The 21,253-nt window shown below is 43.7% G+C and overlaps 1 protein-coding gene across 1 annotated transcript; it reads right to left on the bottom strand.

Moving 5' to 3' along the window:
* Positions 1-8,239: 8,239 nt before the first annotated feature.
* LOC120943121 lies at positions 8,240-18,593 on the bottom strand. Its single transcript, XM_040356240.1, has 7 exons — positions 17,699-18,593; positions 14,865-15,194; positions 13,186-13,485; positions 12,975-13,076; positions 10,918-11,268; positions 9,723-10,034; positions 8,240-8,931 (listed from the first exon to the last, which is right to left on the bottom strand). The coding sequence occupies exons 1-7, from the start codon at positions 17,742-17,744 to the stop codon at positions 8,588-8,590; spliced, it is 1,785 nt and encodes a 594-aa protein (XP_040212174.1). The 5' UTR covers positions 17,745-18,593; the 3' UTR covers positions 8,240-8,587.
* Positions 18,594-21,253: the final 2,660 nt, after the last annotated feature.

Below are 21,253 nucleotides of genomic sequence, written 5' to 3'. Positions count from 1 at the left end.
CTGTTGGATGATGACAGTAATTATTTTATGTATTTAAAGGAAATCCCCATTAATAAGCAACAGGAAATGGTCACCTACAGTGTATTGATTTTAAAAGAATCCTTTTCTACCTATTTGCACTGTCTTCGTTGAATAGAAAAAAAAAATAGATGGGCATTTCCTATACAGGTACTTACTGCTGTCAAACCACAAGTCTGCTCAGTCTGCTTGGTTTAAAGGTTAATTTTGTTTTTAAACTATTCCCCTTTACCTTCATTTAGTTCATGATGACTAAACCGGTTTAAAAAGTGTTTACCCATCCGGTCTGTAAAACACCAGAAGTGTGCCTGTCTATGTGCCTGTCTATGTACGGACCAAGAAATTCGATTTTAAAGTGGCACTAAACTCTTATAAATATATATATATTTACGTATGTATTCTTACCTCAAAAATTCCCGTTTATTGCTCTCAGCCTCCTCCAAATATCCACATTAGTTTTTTGGTTTTTTTTTGCAGCTGTGATCTGACTTTCATTGGAGGGTGGCTACGTTCATTCTCCATGATCCCACTGTATGTAGGAACGTAGCCAGCCTCTCTTGCTCACTCCTGAGATGGACTCAAACTATGGACTATAGAAAGGGTCTCTAACCTGTTTAGTATGAGAGCCACATGGTGTAGTTTACAAATATTTAAGGTCCAAAAATCAGTTTGATAAATAAATGAGTCCACCTTACATTAGAGTCCCTAATAGTTCCCCCCCCCCCCCCCCCCCATATCTGGATCTCCATCAGCATCTTCCCTTACATTCGGGTCTCCATCAGATTCCCCCCTACATCAGGTTCAATATCAGAGTCCCCCTTACATCAGGGTTCCCACCAGAGTTTCCCCTTGCCTCAAGGTCCCCATCAGATTCCCCTTACATCAGGGTTCCCACCAGAGTCCCTCTTTGCATCAAGGCCCCCATCAGATCCCCCTTACATCAGATTCACCATCAGAGTGCCCATTAGATCCCCCTTACTTCAGGGTTCCCATCAAAGTCCCCCCTTGCCTCAAGGCCCCCATCCGATTCCCCTTACATCAGGGTTCCCACCAGAGTCCCTCTTTGCATCAAGGCCCCCATCAGATCCCCCTTACATCAGATTCACCATCAGAGTCCCCATTAGATCCCCCTTACATCAGGGTTCCCATCAAAATCCCCCCTTGCCTTAAGGCCCCCATCTGATTTCCCTTACATCAGGATTCCCACCAGAGTCCCTCTTTGCATAAAGGCCCCCATCAGATTTCCCCTTACATCAGGGTTCCCATCAGAGTCCCCATCAGATTTCCCCCTTACATCAGGGTTCCCATCAGAGTCCCCCCTTGCATCAAGGTCCCCATCAGATTCCTCCTTACATCAGGGTTCCCATCAGAGTCCCCCCTTGCTTCAAGGCCCCGTAAGATCTCCCCTACATTAGGGTCCCTATCAAAGTCACCCCTTAAATCAGGGTTTACATCAGAGTCCCCCCTTCCATCAAGGTCCCCATCAGGTCCCCAAAAACTGAGGTGTGTGCAGCTCAGGCTAGGAAAAAAGGAGGGTATGCAGATGGTGAATCCACAGCTGCTGTTTGGAATGCTGACAGGGGATGGGGCCTGTCCTGGCTCCTGCAAGGATACAAAAAGTGTGGCCCCTGTAAGTCACACATTCCCCATGACTAAGCTCCGGGGGGCGGAGCGAAACGTGTTGGGGGCATGGTCTGGTTGGAGTCCAGGCTGAGGTTGCCACTCTATTCACCTCTCTAGGATATCTTGGATGAGCGACTTCCAGGGGTCACCCTTTTCTTTTCCACATCAGGGTCCCTATAAGAGTCTACCCTTGCCTCAAGGTCCCCATCAGATCCCGCCCTACATCACGGTCCCTATCAGAGTCCCCCTTACATCAGGTTCCCATAAGAGCCCCCTCTTTACACAAGTGTCCCATCAGAGTCCACCTTACCACTGTAAGGCTTACAGCACAGCTGTAGCAGCAGGGAGTAAGCTGGGAGGCGGAACAGGTTTGGAAACAGCATATTCTGTCCTGGTTTGAAAGCTGGGGTAAGCATGTTTCTTGGTTGCTAGGATGCTCTCGATTCTAGCAACTAATGATGGAAATGATAACTGTGGGAGGGAGGGGAGACCTTAGCCAGCCTCTGACCTGAACTAAAGTCTCAATCTGTGCATATTGAGGATCCACCAATGACCAATGACCCCAGCTGCTGCCTTGTAGCTTGAAGACCCCTGGACTATGGGATGTGTAGTGTACATAGAGCAGTGTACATAACTGCAACTAACATGCACTGCTCATTCCAAACAAATAAAAGTGAGGGAGAAAAGGAGGAGAGGTTCGGGAGCTCACCTTACAAGGAGGCAGAAAAACACAGTGTAGCACTACCCCCGAAGGAGCTGCTGGTTTAGTTTGGGCCTGCCGTTACCTCAGTATTCTCCACGCTCTTCTCAGGGTTCTTCCATGAAGAGTTGTCAGCCAAAACATTCGCACCAAACATGAAGTCTCTTTCAAGGTTTTTATTAAACAGGTTCTCCAAAAGAGGGATAGGGGATAGGGAGGATTAATTGTGTAATTGTCAGACGCATGTCCCACCACATCTTCAGACCCACTTTAGATAATAAGGATATATTTTAGTATTACATGAAAGCAGATCTCCTGGCAAACAAATTCCATTTCATTCAGTTATGTTACCCCAATCACAAAAATCTGCTGTGTCCGGACTGGAAGGGTTAGTTGCTCATTTAGGTCTAGATCAGGGGTGTCCAAACTTTTGACCTTCCTAGGCCACATTGGAAGAAGAGGAATTGTCTTGGGCTGTACCTAAAATACACAAACTATAAGGATAGCGGATGATTAGCTAGATTCAGATACAGTTACGCCAGCATATCAGTAGATACGCCGTCGTAAATTTAAGCGTATTCTGGAAACCAGATACGCTTAAATTAGGCTAAGATACGAGCGGTGTAAGTCTCCTACGCCGTCGTATCTTAGGGTGCATATTTATGCTGGCCGCTAGGTGTCGCTTCCGTTGAGTTCGGCGTAGAATATGCAAATGAGCTAGATACGCCGATTCAGAAACGTACGTGCACCCGGCGCATTTTTTTATGTCGTTTACGTAAGGCTTTTTCCGGCGTAAAGTTAGTCGAACAAATAGCTGGCCTAGCCAATGTTAAGTATGGCCGTCGTTCCCGCGTCGAAATTTGAAATTTTTACGTCCGTGAATGGGGCTGGACGTAATTTACGTTCACGTCGAAACCAATACGTCCTTGCGGCGTACTTTGGAGCAATGCACACTGGGATATGTCCACGGACGGCGCATGCGCCGTTCCTTAAAAACGTCAATCACGTCGGGTCACCAGTTATTAACATAAACCACGCCCCCCTGTTCCACATTTGAATTAGGCGCGCTTAGGCCGGCCCATTTACGCTACGCCGCCGTAACTTAGGAGGCAAGTGCTTTGTGAATACAGCACTTGCCTCTCTGACTTACGGCGGCGTAGCGTAAATACGATACGCTACGCCGACTCACTAATACGCCGCCGTACCTGAATCCAGCTAAATGAGCAGAAAAAGTCGTGCAGATTATAAGTGAGCCATCACTGATATAAATAATGTACCAATTGCTATTTTGTCCTTACGACACTTAATACGCCTCGAATTTGTCGGCATGTTTCTGCACGTATAAAAGAAAAAAAAGAACAAAGACTCACGCCTAGGCGTGTGAGTTTAAATTAATAGTGCAAATGAGCCGCTGCTATCTGTGCTATCCACTCTGGCAACAAACAAAAGCCAAGGAAAAATTCTTGGAAAAATTCTTGGTAAGCTCTACTTACCAACCAGCCTTCGACCAACCAGATTAACCTGTCTCACAGTATGGCCCGGATTCTTGAAACACATCTCTATATACGCCGCGTAAGTGCACAGATGCGCCGTCGTATCTATGCGCCTGACTCTTAATACAAGATACGCCTGAAATTTGGCTTCATCCGACCGACGTAAGTCTCCTACGCCGTCGTATCTTGGGCGCATATTTACGCTGGCCGCACCATTGATTTACGCGTCGAATATGTAAATGACCTAGATACGCCGATTCACGAACGTACTTGAGCCCGTCGCAGTAATATACGCCATTTACGTGAGGCGTACGTCCGGCGTAAAGTTATTCCACATATAGGGAGGCGCAACCCATGCAAAGGTATGGACCACGTAAAAGCCGTCGTATTTTACGTCGTTTACGTAGTACTACGTGAATAGGGCTGGGCGTAGGTTACGTTCAGTGATTCGACGTATCTTAGGCGTTCGGTCCGACGTGCTTCTGAGCATGCGCACTGGAAAGCGTCCACGGGACGGCGCATGCGCCGTTCGTTCGGCCATTCATTTGCATGGGTTCACGGTTCATTTACATGTAGCACGCCCACCTTCCACCTACTTTAAATTACTCGGGCTTACGCCGACGGATTTACGTTACGCCGGCGCAACATAGGGAGCGAGTGCTTTGTGAATACTGCTCTTGCCTCTCAGAGTTACGTCGGCGTAGCGCATATGAGATGCGCCACGCCGGCCGAAATATGCGCCGCTCTACGAGAATCCGGGCCTATGAGTTTAAAGTCAGGGGTTTAGTTGCACACATTTGCACATCTATGTGTAGCAAGGTCCCAGGCCTAATGAGAACCTCCATGGCCAGAGATAGCTGACATCCTTCCGTATATGGTGGGTTGTGAGGCATAGTGGGTGCAAGGCAGTTAGATTCATTGGGCGCCAGACACTTCTTGAATGTAAAAGAGATTTTATTTCTCTTAACAGAACTTTGGGAGAGAGGGTTGGGGCCAGGACACCCATTGTTAGTTGTAAGATGAATTGTCAGACTCTGAGACTAGGGGCTTTTCAAACTTTGTCTATAGAAGATGTAAAGCGGAGTTCCAGGTTTTTTTGGTTTATTAAAAGTCAGCAGCTACAAAAAGCTTAGCTGCTGACTTTTAACACCTGCCCTCATCTATCCATTAGAATGCATGTGCCTCCACTGTGGGGACGCTCATTATTTAGTGTTAGGACCACAGATTGCAGGGTGCCTTGGCGCGGCTCTGTGGCTCACGCATGCGTTTGCAAATACGTGCGGAAAAAAACCCTGTTTTTAAACGCATACTGTTAGACAGGTTAATTGGTTGTTCTGCAAGCTGGTCGGTAAGTAGGCTTGCTTTTTCCCTGGGCATTCCCCAGATTTTGTTGTTTGACTTTTAACAGACACTTACCCGTTCCACGGTCCAGCAATGTGGCCGCACAGAGCCTCGCTCCTCTCCCCCTCCTTGGCGGCTCCATTGAAATTGTGGGCACCCGGCGGTGACAGCTTGCGGCTTCATGACCGGGTGCACACTGCACATGCACGAGTCGTGCTGCGTACTCCTAGTGGACAGGCAACCTTCTGGGACCTGTCACGTGTCCCAGAAGATTGCTGAGAGGGAGGGGTCTCCTAGGCAGCCCGTAGGCGAAAGCAGGAAGTGGGACAGGAAGTCCCCTTTAAAACTAAGCACCCCCCCCCAAAAAAAAATTAAATGCCAGGCATGTCAGGGGGCAAGGAGTGCTTAAAGCGGAAGTTCCACTTTTGGGTGGAATGCTGCTTTAAGGTAACACATTTTGTTGCCATTTCATGGGTGCGAGCAATTTTAAGGATTGACATGTGGGGTATCTATTAATTCGGCGCAACCTCATCTATTATATTTTACAGAAAAATTTAGTATTATATTGAGTTTGCATGTCCTAGAATCAACTTTAACATATTTTTTTACTGAAAGTTTGCACTTTGCTCTAATATCGTGTGACACACATATTCTCCAAGGTCTCTACATTCAGAAAATATATACTCTTTGGGGGCTTTAAGTAATCTTTGGGTTTACATGGCTCTGGCAGTCAATGTCTGCATACTTTAAAGTGCCCGAGCTGGCATATTTGGCTGTAAATTAAATAGAGTGATCAGGAAAATGAAATGTAAGATTATATATACAAATTCTGAGGGTTTTTCAAAAAGTTTTCGCACTTTTTTTAAACTCTATTAAATATATGAAAGCGCGGAAACTTTTAAAAGACCTCTCATACAGTTGTGCTCATAAGTTTACATACCCTGGCAGAATTTATGATTTCTTGGCCATTTTTCAGAGAATATGAATGATAACACAAAAACTTTTCTTTGACTCATGGTTAGTGTTTGGCTGAAGCCATTTATTATCAATCAACTGTGTTTAGTCTTTTTAAATCATAATCACAAGAGAAATTACTCAAATGACACTGATCAAAAGTTTACATACCCCAGTTCTTAAAGCGTGGGTTCACCCTAAAAACAAATTTCTAACATTAGAGCCAGCATACTAAGGACATTTACTTTCGGCAGGTCATTTTTTTTCTTTCTTCGTACATACCTTTATATTCCGATTTTGTCCAGGGCTTCCGCGTTCTGATGACTGTGGCACTGGGCGTTCCTATCCCTGCCTCAGGGTTCCGATGACTGCGGGACTGGGCGTTCCTATTCTTTGGTCCGATGATTGATGGCTTGTGAAACAGGTCCCCTGTCGCACAACGCGCGTCACCAGATTTCCGGAAATAGCCGAGCTGTGAGTCGGCACTATACGGCGCCTGTGTAGAGCTGACTGCGCAGGCGCTGTGTAGAGTTGACTGCGCAGGCCCCGTATAGTGCCGACTCGCAGCTCGGCTATTTCCCGACATTTGGTGACGCGCGTTGTGCGACAGGGGAACTGTTTCACAAGCCGCCAATCATCGAACCGAAGGATAGGAACGCCCAGTCCCGCAGTCATCGGAACCCGGAAGCCCTGGACAAAATCAGAATATAAAGGTATGTGCGGAGAAAAAAAAAATGACCTGCCGAAAGTAAATGTCCTTAGTATGCTAGATGTAATGTTAAAAAAAATTGTAATCCCGTGTATTGCCCCCTTTAACATCAATGACATCATGAAGTCTTTTGTGGTATTTGTGGATGAGGCTCTTTATCTTCGCAGATGGTAAAGCTGCCAAAAAGACTCCAGTTCCTGTAAATTCTTGGGCCGTCTCGCATGAACTGCACATTTGAGGGGCTCAATGATATTGAGGTCAGGAGACTGAGGTGACCATTTCAGAACCTTCACTCTATTCTGCTGTAGCCAATGACAGGTGGACTTATGCCTAGTACACACCAGGGGATCTATCCGATGAAACCGGTCCGCGGATAAATTTCAGCGGATCGATCCTCTCGTGTGTACAGGGCCTTAGCCTTGTGATTTGGATCATTGTCATGTTGGAATGTCCAATTTTCAAATTCACAGTGTTCATATTTGAACATAGCTCTACATCTTTGTATTTGTCTTGTAGCCCTGATGAAGAAGGAGTGCCCCTGACACACGTTGGCCATCCTGTGAATCATTAAAGCTATTTGGACCCTTTATGAATTTGGTCCAGCACTCATTCTGTTGGTGGCACATCATCAGGTCATGGACTGGCACGTAAGAGGAGGTTTATGTATAATACTTTCTTGACTCATACAAATGCCTGAGGTGCGCGCTGGGGAGGGGGGTCTGTTAAAGGATATGCCGAGGGAGTCTGAGGATACGATAATGTGAATCAAACAATAAGCGTACTCTTTATATTCAGTTATGGGCTTCTTCATACCGGTTAATGAATGTTTGGGTAAAATCATAAAAAACATATTCAGTACATCTCTGCTGTACATGCACATTTATCCTGTTTTGTCCTCTTACAGATGCTGCAAGTACAATAAAAACACAATGACTTATTGCTTAGCACTTTTGCCTGCAGCACTGGGGTCATTAGTTTTGAATCCCAACCAGGACACTATCTGCATGGAGTTTGCATCTTCTACCTTTGCTTGCTTGGGATTCTTCTGGGTACTCCAAAGACACGCTGGCGTGACAGGTCATTTAGCTCCTGTTTAAATTGGCCCTAGCATGCAGGGCTGCTGTTAGAAATCATGGGCCCCCGTACAGCCTTGCTGGCAGGGCCCCCCTCAAATATATTAAAACAACATTTTCACTAAAAATATACTAAAACCATTCTTAGCGTACACAAAGATAACAGAGAAGCGGTGTGAATTAGCCCCTTTTTAATTAGTTTTTTTACATTTTGGAACAAAAGCATTTCATAATTAAAAAAATAAAAAATAAAAAATGATTTATAATTTTTACAAATAATTATTTTTACTTTTTTTTTTCAAAGAATTGTATTACATTTTACAATCAATTAAAGCAATACAGGGTTACAATTTGTTATTTTTTTTTTTTTTTTATGGGACAGGGAAGCCGTCAGCTGTGTCTCTCCCTGTAGCAGCTGAAAGTCAGTGGGAAAACTGGTTTCCAGCTGCTGCAGAGAGTCACACAGGGCATCTTGTAATTGCCCCTCCATCCGACCGCACTGATTTTCTCTGTTGTTTAGGGCCCCCTGTGAGCCCGGGCCCTCTACAAAAGGACTGGTGGTCCCCCCCTATCAGCAGCCCTGCTAGCATGTGAGATGGGACCTTAGATTGTAAACTCCTTGAGTGCAGGCAATGACTGTAAAGCATTATTTGTGGACATGATACAGTATAAAAACTCACTTTACAACAAGTTTTCCAGTTTTTTTCATAATGGGTCTCTCCAGAGAGGGGTGATCCACCCTACAGATGTATTCTGCCCCCTGGTGGACACTCAGTGTGGGGATGATGGTCAGACTGGCTGTACAGCTGTATGTGTTGTCAGCCTCTCTCCTGGGGGTTATTGTACTGGTAACCATATTATCCGTCTCCTCACATAACTCCTCACCCTGGCATCTTCTCAGCCAGGTCACTGTGACCGCGTTAGGGAAATAATCAGAGATATGACACTGCAGGGTGACCGGGGTGTCATGGAATACGTTGGGTGTCTGTATCTCTTCCACCACTGGGGTCCATGGGTATTCTACAAAACAAAAAGAAAGAAGGCTTATACTGTATCTCCCAAATCTCCACACTGTGGTATAATGAAATTGTAAAGTCTATATAGCATGAAAATTTGCTTGAATTAAGGAAATTCTTTTCCATGTTCTTTTGCATATACAAAGGTACAATTATATCTCTCTCCAGAGTCCATACCTCTCCTTATACAAGAAAGGCCTTAGTTTAATTTGTAAACCGCAGCTTGGCATTGCAAATAAAATTGATATTCATTTTGGCCCACAAATAGAGCTTTCTTTTGGTGGTATTTGATCACCTCTGTTTTTTTTTTTGTGCTATAAACAAAAAAGAGCCACAATTTTGAAAAAAACAACAACAATATTTTTTACTTTTTGCTCTATAACACATCCAATAAAAAAATGTAAAATTGAATTTCTTCATCATACTGAATATGTATTCTGCTACAGTATTTTTGTTAAAAAGAAAAACCCAATAAGCGTATTGATTAGTTTCTGCAAAAGTTATAGCGTCTACAAACTATGGGATATATTTTTGGAATTTGTATTTATTTATTTATTTCAACTAGTAATTGCAGCGATCAGGGACTTAAGACGGTCCCATTCACTTCCATTAATTTTCTCGACCGCGCGACTTGGGGCGACTTGAAGTCGGGTCCCAGGTCGCCCCAGTGTGAACGGGCTTAAAGGCAGCTGGTAAAGCTTGCTTTGTTCTTTGATTTTGTTTTTTTTAATAATGAATATTGCTTTTAGCTGTATATATTTGTTGTTATTTTCCAAAGAACCTCATGTAACTCACCTGAGTCTCTGATAGATAGATCCTTATATCCCGGTGTGTCCAGAGATTCGTGTTCCCAGCTCATCCGTACTCTGAATTCTGGATCCTTCAGGAGCTCCTCTGGCATTGTGACCTCACTGCAGACATTATAGGTCCCATCAGGATTATCTGTGAATGTCTCTGTGGATGATAAGGCTTGTTGCGGCGCCCCCACTCCATGTGTCCATCTAAGCGTGATGTCTCTAGGATAAAATTTCTCCAGAGCGATTGAATACTTCAACTCCCCAGAGCCAGTTAGACTTCTTGATATCGGCTGTAACATCTGAAGCTTTGCTGAAGAGCGATACATAAAAAATTTTGTGAAGATAAGTGTTATCATGGAATAAAATTGAAAAAAAAAATTACAAAGTTCTCTTACTTGAAAAATCAATTTGATTAAAGATTGACAGTGTTGGCCTTTTTCTAACTCTTACTTGATTGATGAGGTAGTTGGCTAAAGTTCAGAAACATTTTAAAGTGGATGTAAACCCCTCTCATCCTTTCTAAACTACTGCCATAGTGCTGATCTATAAGGATAAGCCTCCTGCATGTATCCTTACCTGTCAAATGTCTCCCCTCTGTCTGTTATAAGAACTGAAAAACTGCAGATTCTGTGGGTGGATCTGTTGTCTGGAACTCGGTGGGTGGAGTCGTGATGTCAGTAGACTCCCCGCCCTCCTCTACACTCCCCTTACACTAATTTCTGCTATGATCACTAACATCCAGTCAAAATCCAGAAAAGTAACCACAAGACTTTAGAAAAGGAGTGGGGGTGGGAATTAAAAAATCATGCCTGTCTGAAGCTAGTACATGAGATTTGTAAATAACCTGTCACTCACAGCAAGGGGGCGGAACAGACTAAGGTTTTTCTCTGTAAGTCAGTTTTATTTCACTGAACAATAAAAGAGGATTGCTCAGAGATGGATTAACTCTTTCGATCAAATGGCTGCGAGCTCTGATCAGTGTATAGTGATGGGGGAGTTGTCCCTGCTGTCAAAATTCAATGTCCCAACGATAGAGATTACTGCATCCACATTGCTTGTGTTGATGCAGCAATCGGACAGTTTTTTTTTTTTTTTCTACAAGCTACTTAAAAGAAAAAAAAAACTGTTTTACTCTATCCAAAACTAAAAACAAAAAGTTCTGCCTTATATACACCTTCATAGAAACTGCTCACCATAAATATCTCTGCAGTGGAATGTTTTCTCTTTCTTCTCTTTCCCACAGCTATATCTACAGATGAAGGTCACATCTTTGTGATTGGTCACACTGGGTCTGAACGTCAGTGAAGATGTGAGGTTTGGTCCGTCTCTGCATGATATGACCCCATACTGTGTGCCCATCAGTCTCTCCTCTTCTTCATTATCTCCTTCATGGGACTCTGGGATCTCAGAGACTTTTCCTCTTCTCTTCTCCAGCCAAGTCACACTCGTGTTCTCTGGGCATTTGGTGGCTCTACAGTATAGAGACGTTTCTTCTCCAGCAACCAGTTTGGAAGGTCCATCGATCTCCATTAAAGTAAAAGTAGCTGTAGCATAGAATTAATATCAACATATTCCGTAATTGGTACATTATACATAAATGTAACCAGGCAAACAGCTAGATACATGGGTGAAATACATACATAGGGCCAGATTCACTTATCTGGCCGTATCTTTGTGCGGGCGTAGCGTATCCTATTTAGGCTACGCCTCCGCAACTTGGACAGGCAAGTGCAGTATTCACAAAGCACTTGCTCCGTAAGTTGTGGCGGCGTAGCGTAAATTGGCCGGCGTAAGCCCGCCTAATTCAAAATAGGCTGGTAGGGGGCGTGTTGTATGTACATGAATCGTGACCCCACGTAAATGACGCGCCTAACGAACGGCGCATGCGCGCGCATTCTCAGTATCACGTCGAATTTACTCCATAAGATACGCCAGGCCCAATGCCTGTGATGTGAACGTAACCTACGCACAGCCCCATTCACGTACGACTTACATAAACGACGTAAAAAGATACGCTTGCCGACGTCCATACTTTGCATTGGCTGTGCCTCATATAGCAGGGGTAACTTTATGCCAGACGTAAGACTAACGTAAACGGCGTAGCGGGCACAAGTACGTTCGTGAATCGGCGTATCTACCTAATTTACATATTCGACGCGTAAATCTACGGAAGTGCCCCTTGCGGCCAGCGTAAATATGCGCCCAAGATACGACGGCGTAGGAGACTTACGACGCTCGTATCTTGGCCAAATCTATGCGTAACTGATTCTAAGAATCAGGCCCATAGATACGACGGCTCACATTCGGACTTACGACGGCGTACATGGACGCGGAGTCCACTGTGAATCTGGCCCATACTGCCTACAAGTTACACATACATCATTATTCACACAATGCAAAGGGCAAACTTTACCACATTACATGGTAAAAAAGAAAAAAAAGGCTGCTGGATCGCCTCCATTGCCATTTGTATGATATTGAAAAAAATAATTTTATTTTGCTAAGCATTTTAACAAATATCATGTGGGTGATCCCGCAGCTATCCGTATCTAGGTTATTGAGGGAGTAAGATGCCCAAAGAGAGGGGGGATTTTTATTCAGATTCCTCTGTAAGAGAGAGGTATTTTGGATTTTTCAGATGCAAACCATAAGACCCATGGGACTAAATATTGAGTGAGGGGGTCACTTATTTTTATGAGTGACATTATCCCCCCCTGTGTTGTGTTTAAGGGGGTTCCAAATATGCTCTGTAGGGACTTGGAGCCCCGTTCAAAGCTGAATGATAACAACAAGTGTTCCTATTGGCATTCAGAAAGTGGAAGCGGGCATCAGGCACTAATTCAGAAGCGTGGACATATGTGGGGTAAGACGCCGCTCAAAACCAACCCAGTGCTTCAGATGTGGATATGGTTGTGTCTGGCCTTAGCCAGCGCTGCTCCGGCCATACCCCTCTGACATATTTCGTACCATTTACTGGTAGGTGGGGCAAAACATGTCAGAGGGCATGACCGCACGGCCATATCTACATCCGAAGCACTGGGTTGGTTCTAAGCAGAAGCCAAAAGACTAGTCGCCATTATTGTCTCCTTCAGCTGAACTTATCCCAATTACTGACTAGTCAAGCAATGTTCTGCACAGTGTCTCTGTATGGAGGTGACCAGCTTGGTATGGCTGCCACAGTCCAGGTCCTTGTATTTAGTATGAGTTACAGTAAATTACTGTTCCCGGGATATCCAATTGTTTGTGTTACCTGCTCTCCTGTAAGTTTGTTTCCAGAAAAAGATACCAATCGCAGTTGCTATCAAAACCATGAGGACAACACCAACAACAATGGGCTCAGTAGATGATGTTTCTATGAAAGTTAATTGAGAAGTGATTAAAGAGAAAAGTCAGACATCCTCCATGTTTACATTGTTACAAAAATACAGTATATCAAATAAAGAGCTGATAATAATTTATACCTTCATAGACAACCTGGAAGTCCTCTTGTATAGCTTCTGGTAGCGAAACATGTTGAATTCTGCATGTATACGTTTTATTCTGATCATCGTCACTTGGTGGGATTGTCGTAAAGCTCTTCACTTGGTAAGTTCTATCTTTATAGTTATTTAGTTTTCCCATATACTGATTCTCCAGGACTTCTCCATCTCTGTACCACGTTATCCTGATATCCGGAGGGAAGAATCCAAAGGCCATACAGGTCAGGGCATTCTCTTTATTTCTCCGGATGCTCTTGCTGAGGATGGAGAGTAGAGGTCTGGCTGTAGGTAACACAGATACTGTTATTGAAGTTGAATTGGTTATGGAGGAACTCTTATGCCGAGAAGAGTTTTAGCAAGTATTGTGAACCCTGATCTCCAGGTAGAAGCAGCATTACACGGAATACCTGTTAGGCAAAGCCAAATAATTTTGAGACCCATGTACAGATTGTCTCATTTTGAAAGATTTGTGATAGAGAAGATGGCAAAATGTGTAGCCTTGTACTGGCTTCAGGTGGTAAAGCAGTGGAAAAGAATTTTGCTCTCTCTGTCTCAAGTAAGCAACAAAATATAAAAAGACAACCCCTAGGCTGTTTATTGGAGTCAGGCCAGACACACGACCGAGTTTCTCGGCAAAAACCAGCAAGAAACTTGCTGGGAGATATTTTTTTGCAGAGGAAACTGGTCGTGTGTACATTTTCGTTGAGGAAACTGTCGAGAAACTCGACGAGCCAAAAAGAGAGCAAGTTCTCTTTTTCCTCGACGGGAATGGAGAAACTTGCCTTGTCGAGTTCCTCGACAGCCTAACAAGGATCTCGACGAGGAAAACGATGTGTTTCGCCCGTCGAGTTCCTCGGTCGTGTGTACGAGGCTTCAGAATGAATGGACTGGTGCTTGGTAGACATGTGCAGACTGAAATATTTTGTTTCGGAATTAATATTTCGCTTCGGAATTTATTTTTAATCAGAAAAATAAAATTATTTAGTTACTTCCGAAATTCGTTTTATTTATTTAGTTTCGTTAAAAAATGCATTCGTCCAAAAATCCGAATTAAGGTCGAATCTGTCATTGAATGCTTATGGTGTCTGTCGAGTGTTCTAAGAAGATTTGACGAAGCAGCTAAACTGTACAATGCCGCAATCGTACATTTCCGGTCGAATGCTCCTCCCACAAGCTATAGTAGAATTCTAATGTTGTATGACTAGTGATAATTATATTTTTAAATTATTATTACTAGTCAACCACCATTATAATTCTTCTATAGCTTGTGGGTGGAGCATTTGACCATAAATGTCCGCTCGTGGCGATCGTATGTTTTCACCGTCATGTTGAATCTTCTATCTATGTCGAACTGTTGTCGCAACGAAACAAAAATAAAGCATTTTTTATGTCGGATCTTTCGGATTTCGGACTCTGCACATTTGTTATCGTTTGTTAAATTCAACTCGAAAATCCCTGAAATTCGGATGAAAACGAATGCACATGTCTAGTGCATGGGCAGACAGGCAGCCTCTGCACTTTTGGGGAAGAACCAAATAATACCAGAAGCCTCTATAGGGGTAGCGCTACATATGGTGACTCTAAAACTCAGAGGAACAGCTGCGTAAATTGACAGCGCTATATATTTCCCTGTAATAAATAACTTAAAACCCTGTTCTTACCATAAACAATCAGCTGGATCTCCCTGTACTGTTGGTATGGACTGTGGATGACTAAACATTTGTAAGTCCCTTGGTTGGCAATGGTCACGTTGTGAATGGTCAGCGATGCGTCACCCTTTATGGCCGCTTGCTCATCGAAAGACAGACCCTTTCTGATCGCTTTCTCCTTTTCGTCTATTTTCAGCAGCTCTTTTCCTCCAAAGTACCAGATTATTGATGGGTATTGCTGGTTCACAGAAGAAGTATCCATATGGAAGGTACATGGTAAAATAAAAGACTGGAATACTATAGCTGTTTGAGAAGCAGGGGCTGTCACCTCCAGTTGAGAAACTGTAAAAATAAACCCACATGGAATTAAATTACAAACGTTTACTTTAGGTTTGGATGGAGTACCTAACCCAATAGGATCCTCTACTGGTTTACTATGTCTGTCTGTGTCATTGTGGGCAAAGTTCTTCTTTTCTTCATGTTGCTTTTCAGCAGGACAAGAAGACCGGGTTAAAGGGGTTGTAAATCCTCATGTTTTTTCATCTTGATGCATCCTATGTATTAAGGTGAAAAAACATCTGACAATTACCGCCCCCCAGCTCCCCGTTTTACTTACCTGAGCCCTGGAAAGTCCTGCATCAGGAACGCGCTGGATCTTTGCCCGGGGTTCTTGGCTCTTCATTGGATAGATTGATAGCAGAGCAGCCATTGGCTCCCACTGCTGTCAATCAAATCAAATGACAAGGGGGGCGGGGCAGTCTCTTGCACTCGGCGGCTAGGGACACCGAATGCAGGGCTCAGGAGTGCACCCGCATGGTAACCCCCTTTGGGAGAGCACTTCCCAGAGAGGGTTATCTAAAGTGGGGAGGATACGAGAGAGCCGCCAAGGGACCCCAGAAAACGACGTTCGGGGCCACTCTGTGGAAGGCCTTCCACAAGATCTTGGCGAATGTCTGTGGAAATGTGTGCCCATTCAGACAATAGAACATTTGTGAGGTCAGGTACTGATGTTGGATGAAAAGACCTGGCTCACAATCAGAATTCATATTCAGTCCCAAAGGTGTTCTGTGCAGACCAGTCACATTCTTTCACACCAACCTTATCAAACCATATCTTTATGGAGCTGGCTTTATGGTGGAATCAGACTGTTACCTCAAGACTGTCTAACATGTCTCCATGTGGTATAGTATTAACAGTACTCTTCACTTGAAACACCTTAACTCAATCATTTGGAGGGGGGTCCATACACCCATATGGTGCATCTGTGGTTGCTTTCTGCATATATCTTCCCCTGTCCTTGAACATTGACTGATGCTGATTCTGTAATTCTCCTATACAATCTATTGGGTTAACATGGAAGTTAAAGAGTTTTCCCTTATCTTCATGAATGGAGCATAACAAAGTGAAATTTAACTTTAAAATTCACTAAGCTAAATGATTTCGCTCTTTTCAAAGGGAAATTTAAAGGGGTTGTAAAGGTTCATATTTTATTTTCTAAATAGGTTCCTTTAAGCTAGTGCATTGTTGATTCACTTACCTTTTCTTTCGATTTCCCTTTGAAATGTTTTTTTTCTTTGTCTGAATTTCTCACTTCCTGTTCCTCCTCAGTAAGCTTGCCCCATCATCTGAGCCGTTCTTGTTCGCCCCCTCCCTTGGGACTACATCAATGTGGGGAGACGCTCCATCTCCCTGCAGGGATGTAGTCCCAAGGGAGGGGGCGAGCACGCTCACTAACCCCCAGCCAGAACGGCTCGGATGATGGGGCAAGCTTACTGAGGAGCAACAGGAAGTGAGAATTTCAGACAAAGAAAAAAAACATTTAGAAGGGAAATCGAAGGAAAGGGTAAGTGAACCTACAATGCACTAGCTTAAAGGAACATATTTAGAAAATAAAAAACAAACCTTTACAACCCCTTTAACTTATTTTTTTAGTGAATGAGGTGAAGATGATCTGACTGCAATCGTCAAATCATGTGGAAGCCCAAAAAAATCCTGTTTTATTACCTTGCACCTGATCTGGTGTTCTCTGTGTATCCTCCATGAACCCCCTTGATTTGGCTTTAAATAGAAAATAGAAGCCCTTCCTGAGCTGGGACATTGATGAACTCCTGCATACTTCAGCTACACAGCCCAGTAGGGTGGCAGCCCTCCAGGCTGGGATCTTCCTGGACAAGAACCCTGCTGCTCCCCAAACTATTTATTTGAGTTGGGGTCCAGGGAACCGATGGCCGACCGGTAACCCCCCTCCCCCCCCGAGGATTGTCTGAGACCACATAAATATATAGGCCAAGGGTTTGCCTCTTCCAGTCCACTACCTTCCAGAATCCACTAGAAGGCAGGGGGAAGTAGTCAATCCTGCAGCAAGCGAGACCCAGAGCAGCCACAAATAATCACACACCGCTCCAATGTTTACAGAGGAGCCAAGAGAAGCTATATTTACCTGAGCCTCTCTAATAAGTGCTACATTTGCAACGTAAATGTTCATTTTGTTTTAGCTTATTTACTAAGCTACATGAAAATTCACTTTGAACGTAAACATGCTCTACTTTTTTAGCAAATCAGGGTCAATGTCTGAATTTCAGCCTCACAGATTTCCTACTCGTGCCGCCTGGTACTGTTTTGAGAGTTGCGAAGACACCCTGGGTAAAATTAGGAAAATCCCGCCATACCATTTGTATTAATTACCCTTGGAAGATAAGTGATTAGGGATTGCCATATAACATGTTGATTAATATACATTAGGCAGAAGACCAAGCTCATCTTCATGTAATTCTAAGATATCAACTCTACGATTTAATGAAGCTGCCTATTCCTTCCCAGAACTCAGTTAATAGACAACCACTTACAAGTCTGGTGTAGAGAGAGGAGAAGAATTATTCCGAAAATAGTCATGTCTGCCGAGCTGAAACTTTGTGACTTTGGAGTGTACTTTACCCCGATGTCCCGAGACTCAGAATAAACAGTCACAAGGTAGTTTCAGTTTCAAATGTTTATTGCAATTATAACAATCTCAAGTGATACCATGGAATAAATCGTATGTATTATGTATTAATTCTAATGAAGGTCCGCACCTACTCCATTTGAGAAAACAATCTTACACAACTTTGGAAATTAAAGTGGAACTCAGTGTAAAATAAAAAATAGCATACTTTATATGGAGCCTTCTGTCACTAGTATTAACATAGCAGTTTTTGTTCCCCATAACATAGTTTTATTATCTGTTAATTCTTCCAGTAGATCGATTATTTTCCTCTTCCTGTAACAGGGTGACAGCTGTTCGTTCTGCAAATAAAATCGCAAAGTAGCGCTGTCACCTGTAGACAAAGCAGCCTTAGGATGAAGATGTAGTTTTACGTGAACTTTAACCCCTTCGTGCCTAAGAGTATAACAAATGTTAATGCCTAAGCAAAATTTTGCAACTTTCACATGTGTTAGTAAAATTGTACATATCATCTACTACTACTACTTTATGCATTCAGTTGGCTTACACCGTGATTTTTTTCAGGACAAATTGGGCTTTCAGTTGGAGATAAATGGTAATGGATATCTCCTGCTTTTTTTTTATTATTAAAGGAAAACTGTCTCAAAATAGTACAAAAATCTTTTTTTTTTTTTTACTTTAGCTGTATATTTGTTACTACGAACATAACCTTCCACCAAAGAACAACCCAAAATAAATTCTGCCGCTCCTAACTATCGCAGTGATATCATGTACAGTACAGACCAAAAGTTTGGACACACCTTCTCATTCAAAGAGTTTTCTTTATTTTCATGACTATGAAAATTGTAGATTCACACTGAAGGCATCAAAACTATGAATGAACAGGTGGAATTATACATAACAAAAAAGTGTGAAACAACTGAAAATAAATTTCATATTCTAGGATCTTCAAAGTAGCCACCTTTTGCAGCAGACACATCTCTAGAACTGGTAAGAGCAGACTGTGTGAATCAGGCCTTCATGGTAGAATATCGGCTAGGAAACCACTGCTAAAGAAAGGCAACAAGCAGAAGAGACTTGTTTGGGATAAAGAACACAAGGGGCCAGATTCAGAAACAACTTACGACGGCGTATCTCCAGATACGCCTTCGTAAGTCTGAGTGTGTGCCGTTGTATCTTGGCGCCTGATTCAAAGAATCAGATACGCCTCACGGTTGCCAAGATACGCGCGGCGTAAGTCTCCTACGCCGTCGTATCTTGAGGTGCATATTTACGCTGGCCGCTAGGTGGCCCTTCTGTTGATTTCTGCGTTGAATATGCAAATGACCTAGATACGCCGATTCACAAACGTAGTTCCGTCCGGCGCATCTATACGTAAGGCGTTGGTCCGGCGTAACTTTACCCCTCATAAAGCGTGGGTAAGTCATAGGTATGGACGTCGGAAACGTCGAAACAGCATCGTATTTTACGTTGTTTGCGTAAGTCGTCCGTGAATGAGGATGGGCGTAGGTTACGTTCACGTCGCCTAAATATTGAGCCGACGTATCTTAGGGAGAAAATTTGACGTGATACTGAGCATGCGCGCGCATGCGCCGTTCGTAAAGCGTGTCATTTACGTGGGGTCACGAATCATTTACATACAACACGCCCACTACCAGCCTAGTTTGAATTAGGCGGGCTTACGCCGGCCCATTTACACTACGCCGCTGTAACTTAGAGCGCAAGTTCTTTCTGAATACGGGACCTGCCGCTCTAAGTTACGGTGGCGTAGTGTATCTGAGATAAGCTACGCCCGCCTAAAGATAGGCGATTCTCTCTGAATCTGGCCAAAGGAATGGACATTAGACCAGTAGAAATCTGTGCTTTGGTCTGATGAGTCCAAACTTTAGATCTTTGGTTCCAACCCCCGTGTCTTTGTGCGACGCAGAAAAGGTGAACGGATGGACTCTACATGCCTGGTTCCCACCGTGAAGCATGGAGGAGGAGATGTGATGGTGTGGGGGTGCTTTGCTGGTGACACTGTTGGGGATTTAATCAAAATTGAAGGCATACTGAACTGGCATGGCTACCACAGCATCTTGCAGCGGCATGCTATTCCATCCAGTTTGCGTTTAGTTGGACAATCATTTATTTTTCAACAGGACAATGACCCCAAACACACCTCCAGGCGGGGGAAGGGCTATTTGACCAAGAAGGAGAGTGATGGGGTGCTGCGCCAGGTGACTACCTCTTGAAGCTCATCAAGAGAATGCCAAGAGTGTGCCATGCAGCAATCAAAGCAAAAGGTGGCGACTTTGAAGAACCTAGAATATGAAATATATTTTCAGTTGGTTCACACTTTTTTGTTATGTATAATTCCACAAGTGTTACTTCATAGTTTTGATGCCTTCAGTGTGAATCTACAATTTTCATAGTCATGAAAATAAAGAAAACTCTTTGAATGAGAAGGTGTGTCCAAACTTTTGGTCTGTACTGTATGTGTATGTTTTTTTTTTTTTTTGTTTGTACCCGTAGTAAAGCCCAGATACAATAGTGTGCATTTTCCTTTTTTTTTTAATCCTACCTACAATAAAACACACTGACACTGACACTGTACTAGTTTAAAAAAAATCCTGTCCAAAAAAATATTGACCTTTGACCCCTTCATCTAGTTATGTCTTTATATAAAATGGCCCAGATTCTCATACATTCGCGCTGCTCCTGGGCAGCGTAATATATGAGATCTACGTTACACCGCCGCAGGTCTACAGGTTTACATCCTGATTCTCAGAACACTTACCTGTAAACTTGCGGCGGTGTAGCGTTAGATTGCTCGTCGCAAGCCCGCCCAATTCAAATGGGGAGGGCACCATTTAAATTAGGCGCGCTCCCGCGCCGAGCGTACTGCGCATGCTCCGTCGGGTAAATTACCCGACGTGCATTGCGCTAAATGACGTCGCCCCGACGTCATTTGCCTAGATGTATACGTAAATGGCGTCCAGCGCCATTCACGGACGTCTTACGCAAACGACGTAATTTTTATTGAATTCGACGCGGGAACGACGGCCATCGTTAACATTGGTTGCGCCTGTTAATTAGCAGGGGCAACCTTACGCGTCGGGTACGCTACGCAAACGACGTTAATTCGCTGCGTCGACCTCGCGTATGTTCGGGAATCGCCGTACTTACCTAATTTGCATAGACGACGGGGAAAAGCGACGATGCGACACCTAGCGGCGGGAAAAAAAATTACTTTTAAGATCTGACAGCGTAATAGCCTTACGCTTGTCAGATCTAATGGGTACCTATGCGCAACTGATTCTGAGAATCAGTTGCATAGATACCCGGGGCCAGATGAGGTGTTACGACGGCGCAAATGGTGTTGCGCCGTCGTAACGCCTTTGAGAATCTGGGCCAATGTATCTCTCTTCTCCAGAGAGAGAGAGAAAACACAGGGGCGGGCTTCACTGTGACTGATTAC

This window comes from Rana temporaria, chromosome 6 (genome assembly GCF_905171775.1).
Source record: "Rana temporaria chromosome 6, aRanTem1.1, whole genome shotgun sequence".
Classification (NCBI taxonomy): Eukaryota; Metazoa; Chordata; class Amphibia; order Anura; family Ranidae; genus Rana; species Rana temporaria.
Note: the sequence above shows the minus strand (reverse complement) of the source record. Positions and strands in the feature narration are given on the sequence as shown.

What these genes read in the sequence shown, in the direction of transcription:
- LOC120943121 (XM_040356240.1), bottom strand. Translation starts at nt 17,744, where the DNA reads ATGACTATTTTCGGAATAATTCTTCTCCTCTCTCTACACCAGACTT. An exon ending in CCTCTCTCTACACCAGACTT is followed by an intron (nt 15,195 to 17,698) that starts GTAAGTGGTTGT and finishes TTATTTTTACAG; the next exon opens with TTTCTCAACTGGAGGTGACA. An exon ending in CCACTGCAGAGATATTTATG is followed by an intron (nt 10,035 to 10,917) that starts GTGAGCAGTTTC and finishes ATCGCTCTTCAG; the next exon opens with CAAAGCTTCAGATGTTACAG.